At 48.4% G+C, this 12366-nt stretch overlaps 2 protein-coding genes across 18 annotated transcripts in view; one reads left to right on the forward strand and one right to left on the reverse strand.

The window, feature by feature from the left end:
- Nucleotides 1-247: 247 nt before the first annotated feature.
- On the reverse strand, nucleotides 248-9471 carry LOC114675567 (uncharacterized). 13 transcript variants are annotated; one of them, XM_077975266.1, is made up of 3 exons: nucleotides 6048-9471; nucleotides 5258-5331; nucleotides 248-2012 (listed from the first exon to the last, which is right to left on the reverse strand). In XM_077975266.1, exon 1 carries the CDS (start codon nucleotides 6669-6671, stop codon nucleotides 6099-6101), a length of 573 nt encoding a protein of 190 aa, XP_077831392.1. In that variant the 5' UTR covers nucleotides 6672-9471; the 3' UTR covers nucleotides 248-2012; nucleotides 5258-5331; nucleotides 6048-6098. The 13 variants fall into 13 exon arrangements, with proteins under 13 accessions (XP_077831392.1, XP_077831388.1, XP_077831390.1 ...); XM_077975262.1 differs by having other exon boundaries at nucleotides 5258-5367; XM_077975264.1 differs by having other exon boundaries at nucleotides 5258-5370.
- The window catches only part of RAB31 (RAB31, member RAS oncogene family), a 151208-nt gene continuing 145264 nt past the window's right edge, over nucleotides 6423-12366 (forward strand). For 4 of the 5 annotated variants that reach the window (XM_077974641.1, XM_077974643.1, XM_077974642.1 and 1 more), the window contains exon 1: nucleotides 6438-6581. Coding sequence is in view for 2 of the 5 variants with exons in the window: in XM_077974642.1 (XP_077830768.1) it covers nucleotides 6543-6581 (39 nt within the window). In the remaining 3 variants the exon portion in view is untranslated. 5 annotated transcript variants of the gene reach the window in all.

The following is a 12366-nucleotide window of genomic DNA, read 5'->3' on the forward strand; positions in this document are numbered from 1 at the left end:
TGGGAAACCAAGCCCTCTTTTCTTATTTCTTATTTTTGTTCCTCTTTTAGACCCAGTATGTCTTTCAGTAAAAAAACTGTTATTTAGCTGAAGTTAGAATTTGCATATTTAAGCCTCCCATGTGAACTGAGTGTAAGATGGAGAATCATAAGTAATTGAGATGTGTATAGCTGTGCATAAAGTACTGACGCTGTTTTCTAAATCTGGAGTCTTTTCTACATTCAGAACAATTGAGGAAGGAAGTGAGGATGTTTGGAAGTCAGCACTTCCTTTTTAATGGATAGTAACAGCCCAGAACAGTTTTATGGGCCTAGGGAAGGGGACAAGGTGACAACAATTGCAGTTTACGTGGGACTGAAGTTTCCCAGAATGAGGGACAGCCAGGACTAAAACCTGGACAGTCCCATGCAAACTAGGATGCTTTGTCATCTGGACTTGCTATTCACACACACACACCCCACATGTGTGTAACCCTCCCCCAAAATAATGCAACAGCCTTTCAGTATCCATCTTTGACAGAGGATGGAACTACGGGTTGAAGAGTCTCAGATACTTCCTTAAATTCACACAAATTGGGCATAAAGGAGCCTGCATGTAAACTTGGTTCCGTCTGATGTCAGAGGGCCCTTTCTACCCTTCATGCTTGGGATTTATCAGTCGGGTCGGTGAACTCACTCTCTCACCCACCGACTCACCCCATATTTTCAGAGAGCAGAATATGTGCTATGCGAAGGATTGGATTATGGATGATTCAGAACAGGCTCTGTTATATTGGTAATTGGGAAAGCCCAGGGACAGCAAGGAGAATAGTAGTTCAAGAATAATCTTAAATAAAATGTATGGGAGGCCACTGTTTTGGACTGAACTCTTACACTAGGCCCAGTGGACCAGACCAAACCAGAATGGAGTCATTCCTGCTAGGTGCCAGGCTGTCCGGCTGAACTTTAAAAAGGGCAGCTTTCCAAAAAATAAGAGATGCACAGCAGCCAATCAAAAGGACCAATTTACCTGAGCAGGTTTGATGAGGAAGTCCCCCATGCTTTAACCCTGCAAGAGAAGTAACTCTAAAACGCCAATCTGCCTTTTGTTCCCTGTTTCTGCTTCTTCAGCCTTTCCTGCCTACAAAGCCCAGTCCTTTGCCTGGCTTATTGGAACATATTTTCTCAGTTTTTGGATGGGACGCTGCCTGATTCATGAATCAGTAACAAAAGCCAATTAAATCTTTAATGTTGTTGAAATTTTTTTTTTTTAAACAATAATAACCTCAGTAGAAATAAAATTTGCAAGAGGTCTAATGTAATTGGAGCCTTAAGGCAACTCAGTACAGTAGTTCGGTACTCTTAGTACAGGTTAAGCATCCCTAATTTGAAATCCAAAATGCTCCAAAATTAGAAACTTTTTGACTACTGACACAATGCTCAAAAGAAATGCTCACTGGAGCATTTGGGATTCAGGATTTTCGGATTAGAAGTGCCCCACTTGTAAGTATAATGCGAATATTCCAAAATCGGAGAAACACTCCTGGTCCCAAGCATTTTGGATGACGGATACTCAACTTGTACACAAATATTCTTAGAGGCACTTCAGATTAGGGAGAGTCTGTATTAGTTTCTTCCTCATCTAGGGCAGTCTTGGGAATTCAAACAAAACCCAGATTTTCCCCCCATCACAAACACACACACTCACCTACCAGTTGACTAGGTTCAAACTCCAGCCATCCTGAGCATCTTCTCCTTTACTTGGGGGTTGGTTTCAGTTGAATTCAAGGTTTGGAGTCTCTGGAATTTATACTCATTTCTTGAATGAGAAGAGTTACCAAAATGAAGCAACTACACCAAGCCTCAGACATTTCACATCATACAATAGTCTCCCGTTTATATGTTTGTCTCTTTCCTTTACTGCTCGACTTTGGCGTGGGTCCTCTTCCTCCATCGGCCATTCTTCCAGTGTCTAGCACAGTCAGGGTCTGCTACTCGCCGAATGGGTGGGTAAACAGCTAAACACAGAAATCCCTGCAATATAAGAATCGTTGCCAACATCTACAATTAAACCAATTTTTAGTTGATAGCAAATAATGTTATGGTACAAAAAAGTGAAACACAACTCCTTTTAAGAAAAAGAAATCCTAAACTCCATAGTATTTCTCTGAAAAATTGCAAGAAAACTTACATGACTCGCCAGAAGGAACAACCCAAGACAGTCTATGAAACAAAACTGGGGTTGTGGTGACTTTGATCTGCATCATTAATTTAATTTCTCAGTTTTACAAGTAAGCAATGAAAATGAACAGGACTGATTGAATTACATGTTACTTAGGGCTTTTGGGAGGTGGTCACAGCTGAATCAATCCATTTACCTTCCATGGGAGGTGTTAATATATATCTTATTGCTTATTTTCTTTTAACCCAACACTTTAAGCTCAGCCAGAGATCCAAGGGACGGTGGAGGTTGCTGGGCAGGAGTGTCAGTAAAGAGGCCAGTGAGATGCTGAAGATGGCTTAAGCTGCCCAGTGCTAGCACTCAGGAATCTGAAAAATTTAAACACTATCACCTGACACCAATCCTTTGTGAGGTCCCAACAGAGCGTTCCTTGTCTTCAGCGAGAGCTGTCTACTTGTTCTGGAACACTTCTGAGCGCTCCCATTCGAGACGATGGAGACGATGAGGAGGTGAGCCCCCACCCTCCCCGTCTCCCATCTAAGATGTCACCACACTTTCCACAGGAAGAAGACATCTGGAGTTGCAAAAGGAGGATGTGCAGTTTCTATCCGCTTACCTAATAGCCCCTCCACCGAGCAGCCACGTTCCTTGGGGTTCTCAGGAACACTCCCCTTCCCACAGACAGAGGCTGTTTCCAGCCTTCACCCACCAGCTACTGTCTCCTTTTTCTTTTTCTTTTTTTTTTTTTTTGAGACGGAGTCTTGCTCTGTAGCCCGGGCTGGAGTGCAGTGGCCGGATCTCAGCTCACTGCAAGCTCCGCCTCCCGGGTTCACGCCATTCTCCTGCCTCAGCCTACGGAGTAGCTGGGACTGCAGGCGCCCGCCACCTCGCCCGGCTAGTTTTTTGTATTTTTAGTAGAGACGGGGTTTCACCGTGTTAGCCAGGATGGTCTCGATCTCCTGACCTCGTGATCCGCCCGTCTCGGCCTCCCAAAGTGCTGGGATTACAGGCTTGAGCCACCGCGCCCGGCCCTGTCTCCTTTTTCAAGTCTGTGGGTGAACTGTGGGGTCCACTCACCTCTGTTTTTCTAAGTCCCTCAAATCCCTTTCCTACCCTGGTATGTCCAGGATTCATCTCCTCAAAATTGTTTCAAGGGCGCGAGTTATAAATAAGATTACGTAGCACATGCTATTTAGAAAGTTTCAGAAAGAGAAGGAAAGAAGGAAGGAAGAAGGAAGGAAGGAGTTGTTACGTAAATGAGAAATACTGAAAGGCTGTTTAACTGATATTGCAGACACTATAGTTCCATAAAAAAGATAAATTATGAAAAACAAGGGTTGTAAACACTTTTATTTTTCCTTAATTGACTCTTGAGCAGACCAGATGACTCAGTACTGGTCTCCAGGGATCAGCCTGTGCTCCAGGGCGTTGTAACACATTTATATTACTTATCCTATTTAACATTTTGAGTCATATCATTTTCACAGAACCTTATTTACTATAAACGTCTCATAAATCTACATAGTATACACATTTCATTTAATATCTAAGTAACATATACTATTGTACACCATTAAATACACCCAGTAAAGACACCCTAGTTTGCTTAATCATTCCTCAAATGTTAAGAGATTTGAGTTACAATTAATGCAACAATCCTCCCTTTACCTCCATGGAGATAATTTTTTTGTTGTTCTCTAACCCATTTATTTGTTTCTTTGTCTGCATATGTGTTTATACTCAAACCGGCAGCTTTGTTTACTCTTCGTCTTTGTATGTTAATGTTCAACAAAAGATTTCCTGAATCAAAAAACATGGTCAGTTTTATGACCATTCCTGGCTTTTGCTGTTGGAGACTTCATAGCAGCAGAGAAGGGGAGGTCTGAATTAGCACATGACCATTTACGCTACAAAATTCTCATAAGAAAAACTTGCATGTTCTATTTCTTAATTTGATAAATTGTCAGTTATGTACCATCGAATTTTTATCCCTGCTGAAGCTATACCCGAACTCCATATTTGCAGGGAATTCCAGAGGAGTCAGGATGGGCCCTCAGTGCAGTAATCATAGAGTGTAACAATAGAGAACATGGCACTTTTTTAAAAAGTCGAGGGCTACCTCTGACCTGTCACTCCTGAAATATGTCTCCTAGCAGTCATCTTCCTGCCTTCCTGGGCTAGAGCTTTATAGGTTACCTTAGAGTGATCATGGGGACCTGGTTTTCATGAGGCCATGTTTAAGTTCAGGGGTGACCTGGCTGGGGAGAGGGTATAAACCCACGAACACAGGCCAGTTGACAGACTAGGATTGCCACTTTGTAAAGAAGAGCCCAAGGCCTGATCAGAATGAGACACAAATGAGGTCATTTTTAATAGAGCTAGGGGTGGGGAGAAGGACAAATGGACTGGGGCAATTCTCAGGGAGGGAAGGGCTGGATAGGGGACTATTTTGGGAGAGCCTAGAAACCACACAAGCGTCCCAGGCACCCGGGCTAGCGGACAGGAGAGCGGAATGAGAGCAGTCATGAAAAAGGGTAAGGGAACACAAGAGAAATTCGGTTTGCTTATTTTTGTCTGGGCACAGTTTTGCCCTTAGCAACCTAAGGCAATTTCACAAAACTCCACTCAGTGCACAGGATGTAGAACACGGCGGAGGCTTCCACTGTGGTTTGACTGGCTTTTGGGAATCGCGCTGGAAAGCCAAAAGGACACGTTTCAGTGTGGACATCCAAGTCTTAGTGGGTGTCCTGAGGGCAGGCGAAGGCCTTGGGGGAGGTGTCTTTGCAACTGCGTAGCGGTGGTTTTCTGATTAGCAAATCTGAGGGCAGGGAGATACTGTGATCAGGACTGTTTGATTCTGGGCAAGCCTCTTTTCACCCTGCCCACACAGAAGACTCTGCTTTGGATACAAAGTCAAGGACAGATACTGACACAATGGACCTGTAACTTGTGCATGGCTGCCTTTTGAACAATTTAGTCCATTTGAGGAACCTCCACAAGCCTGCACTTCCAGGGCAAAGTTCCTGCTCTTCTGGGGAATTTAATTGTGAATTGTCTGTTTTGGGGCCCATTTTGACTCCAGTATTCCAGGACTTACCTCTTTGGAGGCCTTGATTTGGAATTTCCCATTGGATGGGGTTACTTGGGTATGGGGTAGCTTCAACCTGGCTTCTGTAAGAACAAAGCCAGATGATCACGGTGGGTGGTCTGCTAGGAGAATGGAAATGCCATTGATTAAAATTGAAAGGTTTGGAGAGAGGCCTGAGAGTTTGGGATAGGAGATGAAGTTTTAAAAATATCAGTTTTTTAAAAAAACACTTCCCATCTGAAATGCCAGTGAATTGTCCAGATAGATTACACTGAAAAGGCTGACATTTCTGTAGCAGCCACGAATGAAGTCATCTGAGTGGATGAGGTGCTCTAGGCCATACATGGAGAAGAAAGAGAACACAATTACCCAGGCCTCCCGTGACTGCGTGCGGCCACAGCCTCTGCTCATTTCCTAGTTAGGAAGGATGCGGGGGTCTGCTGGGATCTCCACGTTTCTACCTGTACTTCTGAGGACTGGGTTTCTGCCCACACCAGTTGCAGGATTTGCTCTACTGAGAAAGAGCTTTGCTCCAGAATGCAAGTTTCCTGTTTCAGACACGGACAGCCAGTTTTGCTTCTAGAATCATTTTCAGCTACATACAGAAAAATGAACTTGGCTGAGCTGAAGAGCCACGCGTATGTTAAACGGCAGCTCGGGTATTAGGAACGCCGCGAAGGCAGGCCGAAAAGTCAACCCCCTTCTCCTCACCCCTGTCCTCACAGCGGCCCCTTCAGTGGCCTGACTTTTTCTGCCCGGGACCCAGAATGTCGCTTGAGGATGGGACTAACCCGCAGACCTGCAAGCGCTGCCACGCAAACGGCCTCGGCCAGAGCAGCCGCTTCTCAGCTCAGAATGGCATCTCCAGGGACCCTCTGGCAGTGGGGCCAGGTCTCCACCGGGCCGGTCCCGTCCTTCCTACCCGGGCCCTGCGGCCAGGCGGGGCCGGGAGCGGCGGATGCGGGAGGGCGCCGGGGGAGCCCGGCTCGCGCGGGGCTGGTCCGAGGGCGGAGGCAACCCGCCGGCGACGCCGCAGGTCCCGGGTGGCTGACGCCGTCCGGGGGCGTTCCTGGGAGCTGGGGGCCGGCGAGGCTGGACCCGACGCGCCCGGGAGGAGCCGGCCGGCGGCCACGTGACCCAGCGCGGCGGGGCCGGCGGCCCAGAAATAGCAGCGGCGGCGGTTCCGCCCGCGGGCGGCGCGAGCGAGGAGCCGAGGCGGGAGAAGCCGGCAGGGCGCGGGCGCGGCGGCCCCGGAGGATGCTGCTGAGCCCCGGCCCTGCCCGGCCGCGAGCACATGATGGCTATACGGGAGCTCAAAGTGTGCCTTCTCGGGGTGAGTCCTGGCCGCCCCCCGCCGCGGACCCCGGCCGGCGCCCCCGCGCCCCTTCGCTCCCCTGGTCCCCGCGCGCTCAGACCCCGCCATCCCCTCGCTCTCCGCTCTCCTCTCGCAGCTTCCGTCCCCCTCGTCCGCGCGCCCGCTGGTTCCCCGGGTCCCCCTCGCTCCCCCAGTCCGTGCGCCCCTCGCTCTCCGCACCCCCTCTTGTTCCCCGCCGCCCCCTCGTCCGTGCGCCCCTCCGGTCCGCCCCCGTCTCACCCTGCCGGGGTCCGGGGCCGAGCCTGCCCCGGGCTTTTTCTGCTCTTTCCTCCCGGCCCGCGAGTCCCCGGATCCGCGGCGGCCTCGCGGGGACCCCCGGCGGGGACGGGGCAGTGGCTGCGAGTCTGGGGCCCCGAGGGCTTTCTCCTCCGCCTTTGATAGTTTCCTTCCGGCAGAAAGTTTAAGTTGCTCAGCCAAGTCGCTGAGGACTCTTTTGCCTCCTGGGGCAATTGATTGTTCACTTAAAACACAAAAATAAAACCAAACGCGAGCCCAGCCAAGGGGGTGAAAGCCGAGGGCGCGGCCGGGGTGGAAGGTGAGGCGGTGACCTGTGCGGAGCGCGCCCTGCAAACTTCCCTGCTGCGGATGAAAGCAGCAGGCTGGGAAAGTCCTCCCCACCACCACTTCTCCTAAAGTGGGGCTTTCTCAGCCCGAAGAAGCCTTAAAGCCGCCAGAAACAAAGAGGCAGTCAATCCTTGCGGTCAGGGGACTGCAGACCGGAGACCCGGCCAGGACGCAGGGAGCCGCTGGCGAACCGCCCCTGAGAATTCAGATAAACGTAGGGTCGCTTCCTTTCGGGGGCCCACATCGCATTCCAGAATTCCTTCTTCTAAAAGAAGAGCTGGTTCTAAGGGCGTTTTCAGCAGCCTTTGGCATCTGGTGTACCCGCCCATGTCACTGGCAAAGCTGGTCTCATGAAAACCATTTCCTAAAAAAGAGCAGCGAAAGAGTCGCATTCTTGTGCGAACTGGTCTGTCAAGATGGGGATACAAGAACTGTAGAAAGAGGAAATGATTTCGGTGAGGACTGAACTGTGCCAGCGTCTCTAGGCTTCCTCTAGGCTCTTCTGGAACCTCTGGCAGAACCTTGTTCTGTCCACCGGCTCCCATCACTGGCCTCTGCCAAAACCATCCCTTACCTTAACTCGATTGTCTGGTTGGCCTAGAATTCCAGAGGATCTGGGAAGGCCCTGCCCTCCCTGGTAGGCCCTGGCACAGATCCCCACCTCCCCCGACTTGGTCAGCCACATCCAGGATCTAGCCTGGTCCTTTCCCTGTTGACCTTTTTGTGTGTCTGGAGTGGGTTTTCCTGTTCCCCAGGCCCTCTAATATTTCCAGACGTGAATTCCAGGAATCCCGTGCGTCCCTCTTGAGGGGCCATTTCAGCCTCAGGAAAGGCCTTCAGAGACTTAGAAGGAATGTCGTGTTCCAAGGAATGAAGGGGCAGCCTTGATGTGCGCTGTGTTTGTCAGGATTGGCTTTGGGAAAAATGAAATAAGACATGTTTTTGCCTTTTTTTTCTTAAACTCTTTCTCTTCACTTTTACTGAGGTGGTCCAAGCCCTGCCCTATCACAGGACCCCTTATTTTCAATTTCGGCATTTAGGGACAGGTCTCTATATCCTCCTACCAGGACACTGATCAGGTGGCAAGAACCCTGTGTCAGGAGGCAGGAAACCCAGGCTCTCATTCTTTCCCACCAACGAGCTGTGTCGCTTTAGCAAAGCAACTCAGCGGCCTCATCTATGAAATGGGCATAATAACATGTTCCCCCTTAAGGCAGAGGACTATACCAGATGATCTCCTAAGATACATGCTACCATTTCAGGGTGGCAATTAGCAAACCTGGGAGAGGAGGAAGGTGGAGGAAATCTCTTTACTTCTTTTATCTCCAAGAATGATACACACTCTTTGAGTGGCTTCCTGCAGACAGTGCCTTACCTTTGCCAGTTGTGTGTGTAGGAAATTGAACTTGGAGTTGGAAGAACCATGCCAAAGCAGAGAAAGAATAGGTTTCTGGGCAGACGGAGGCTTTGAAACATCAATCGTGGCTGGTCGCAGTGGCTCACACCTGTAATCCCAGCACTTTGGGAGGCTGAGGTGGGGGGATCATTTGAGGTCAGGAGTTCAAGACCAGCCTGGCCAACATGATGAAACCTGTCTCTACTAAAAATACAAAAAATAACCGAGTGGTAGTGGTTTGTGCTTGTAATCCCAGCTACTTGGGAGGCTGAGCTAGGAGAATCGCTTGAGCCTGGAGGTGGAGGTTGCAGTGAGCTGAAATCGTGCCACTGCACTCCAGTCTGGGCGACAGAGTGAGACCCTATCTGAAAAAAAAAAAAAAAAAAAAAGAAACATCAATCATATCACACCACATCTGTGGCTTCCTTTTTTTTTGAGGGTGGCTGTAAGTTTCAGTTTTATTGAAATCAGAGAACATTTTATTTGAAAAGCCAAATGATCTTATTGTCCACACTGAGTAAGATTTGCCACATCCCCTGGTTTGGCTGGCTCTTTCCCCGGTGAGATGTGTGCAGCAGGCTGTGTTTCTAGCTGCTCATCCAATTAGGCTGGTTCTCTGGGTGGGATAACATTTGAGGTAGATCAAAGCCATTTAACTGTCTTCGGTTTACTCTCTTCTCTCTCTCTCTCTTTTTTTATTTGTTTTGAGACAAGGTCACGTTCTGTCACTCAGGCTGGAGTACAGTGGTGCCATCATAGCTCACTGCACCCTCCAACTCCTGGGCTCAGTGGATCCTTCTGCATCGGCTTAGGTTTATTCTCTTGATTCCAGAGACCCTGTGGATCAGTTAGTGCTAAGTCCAAAAGTCCTTAAAAAAATATGTATATTTTTGAGATAGAGTCTCACTCTGTTGCCCAGGCCGGAGTGCAATGGTGCCATCATGGCTCACTGCAGCCTCAACCTCCCAAGCTCAGGTGATCCTCCCACCTCAGCCTCCCAAGTAGCTGGGACCATAGGTGTGCACCACCCACCCAGCTAATACTTTTTATTATTTTTGTAGAGATGGGGTCTCCCTGTGTTGCGCAGGCTCTTTCAACATTTTAACAGGAATTGGGCTCGTTTGTTCTTTGCATAGGGAGGTCTGTCTTTTCTGGGTGAAGTTTTATGTGTTGCCGGCACTCAGCTTCCTGTTTTTTAGCCATGAGACACCTCCCTGAAGTCTTGGTATGACCAAGACCCCGACAGCCACACCTTCTTTCTCCCTGTTAGAATCACTGTCTGTTGGGTTTCCCTTAGAAGGTGACAGAGAACATAGACTTCGTAACAAAATCTCACTGTCACTGGGAAGGCTGAGGGGTTGGTCTTTTTGTGCCTGGTCCTGTGCTCAGTGAGGACGTGGGGACATGCTTCCCATATAAGGTATAGGTTGTTTTAGGCATGGGCAGTGGGAACTTTCAGCAGAGGCTCCCTACTGGTCACTGTTTGCTGTAGTTTCCTGCTCCATCCATGGGGTCGGAGGTCTTACCTCCTGACATTAGAGTCATTTGCAGCAGGTGGGAGTGAAAGTGGGCCGGTGCCAGGTCTTCTTCACCTGAACTTCATCTGTTTTCCTGGCATGCTAGGAATGTTCGAGCTTATTTCTTTTGGTGAATGCTCCCACATGGGATGGACAATGGCCTGTGGAACATTCTCTGAATGCTTTGTGTTCTTGGAAGACCAAGGACTGGAGAGCACTGGGTTTGTTTAGGTTACCTCTTATAAATTCTTGGCTCGCATCTCATGTGTGGACTTTCTCGGGTTCATTCCACATGGGGACAGCCCAGCAAGCCTTTGTGAATGCCCTTTCCTGGCCTGAGCCCAGTCACCTGTGGAAGTCAGCCTTGCAGGAGGGTGTGCTTGATGGGGGAAGCACCCTGGGCAGGACCCTATAAGCTTCCTTCTTACCAGGAAAGTGTCATTCATCCCACTTTGTGATCTGAACCGGTGTTATGAAACATGAAGCTTAAAGGCAACACCCTTTAAAACAGCAAAGTATGTTAACAACAACAACAAAAAAAACCTAACAAAAACAACACTGAGGCAGCAGCTGCTTCAACCCCAAAGGTGGAAAGTTTCCCAGTATGCATTTTTAACACACATCACCACGTGGCAAGAAGCAGGAGGAAGGCAGAGAGTGGGGAGGAGGAGAAAGAGAAGGAGGGGACCTTTGTTTTGTTATTTCCTTGGGGTATTTGTGCGCGTGCACTTAAAAACTGCTTCCTGATGGAATCCCAAAGAGATTTATATTTGGACTTTGGTTGTCTTGACAACAATTTAGAAATTTCTACCACTTCCTCAATAGCTGAGTGATCAGTTAAAAGAGCCGATGGCTTCCCTGCTTCTGGTAAGGAGCTTGTTGAAGCATCTCCTTGTGATCTTGGAATCTATATGGTGGCTCATCAAAGAGCAGTCAAATACCTGGGATTTGGTGAGACATCTGGGTAATGGGGACTTTATCTATGTCCAAGGCCTTCACATGGGCCTCTTGTCTCCCCAGGGACAGTAGGATGCAAAAGAAGAACAGATTTATATTCATGGTAAGGCAGATCATCAGAACTGCGCAACCTCACATGAGTTGCTTTGAGCGCTATATGAGAGAGTATCCAATAAGGTGATAAGAATTTGTTAGTGTTACTGTGGAAGGAAGGAATGCATAGGATAGTGGGTTGGGCTGGGTAATGATCACATTTGTTTTCCGAGTCTGAGATTCTAGTAACTTACTATTTTTTTTTCCCCCAGAGACTGGCATTTCTTGGGGAGGTGGGATGGTGAGGAGGGTGGAGTGGCTAGCCACAGCATTTATTTCTTGGCACAACTGATTCCTCTATTAAATTGAAGCATTTGTGGAAAGTATGTTCAGCATTGGTGACTCTGGGTAGCTTCTATGTTACATGAGAATAAATATGATATAGTGGGGTATCTTCCCAGCAGTGCCTGGTGTATGGTAACACTGTATCTAATGCACTTATCCCAGGCTGATGGAATCCATCAGGGTCCCTTTGTTCCTCCTTTGTTCAGGGTCAACATTGCTGCTTTCATCCTCCCTCAGCTTTCAGAGCTCAGTGCGTCTCTGGAGTGTGTATCAGAATCATCTGAGGAGCATTTTCAAGCTTCTCATGGTCCTTTTCCCCATCCCTTGTGTCTTAATTTGAGCTGCTGTCACAAAAATACCATAGGCTGGAGGGCTTAAACAATAGACATTTAATTCTCACGGTTCTGGAGGTTGGGAAGTCTAAGACCAAGGTGCTGGCCGATCTAGTGTCTGGTGAGGGCTCGATTTCTGGTTTGCAGACAGCTGCCTTCTTGCTGTAACTTCACATGACTGAGAGAGTGCTCGGTCTCCTTCTCTTCTCATAAGGACACCAACCCCATTCATGAAGGCTCTACCCTCACAACCTAAGCACCTCCCAAATCCTAATATCCTCACTTTGGAGGTTAGGCTTCAAAATGTGAATTTTGGTGGAGGGACACAAACATTAATTCTGTAGTACCTTGTCAGTTGCTTTCAGGCATGTGGCCTCTACTTTTGCCCTGGCCCAATGACACTGTTTTAATGAGCGTGATATATCCCTTAAGTCTGCTCTAAGGCCATAGCCATGAGAAAATAGGAAACTTTACATTTTAAGATGCTAGGACAGTGGTTCCCAACCTTTTTGCCACCAGGGATCAGTTTCATGGAAGACGATTTTTCCACAGATTGGAGCAGAAGGCAGGGGATGGTTTTAGGATGAGACTGTTCCACG

This window comes from Macaca mulatta, chromosome 18 (assembly GCF_049350105.2).
Source record: "Macaca mulatta isolate MMU2019108-1 chromosome 18, T2T-MMU8v2.0, whole genome shotgun sequence".
NCBI lineage: Eukaryota > Metazoa > Chordata > Mammalia > Primates > Cercopithecidae > Macaca > Macaca mulatta.

Bases quoted from the DNA above. Each gene is read 5' to 3' on its own strand.
- LOC114675567 (XM_077975266.1), bottom strand. From the start codon at position 6,671: ATGGCGGGGTCTGAGCGCGCGGGGACCAGGGGAGCGAAGGGGCGCGGG.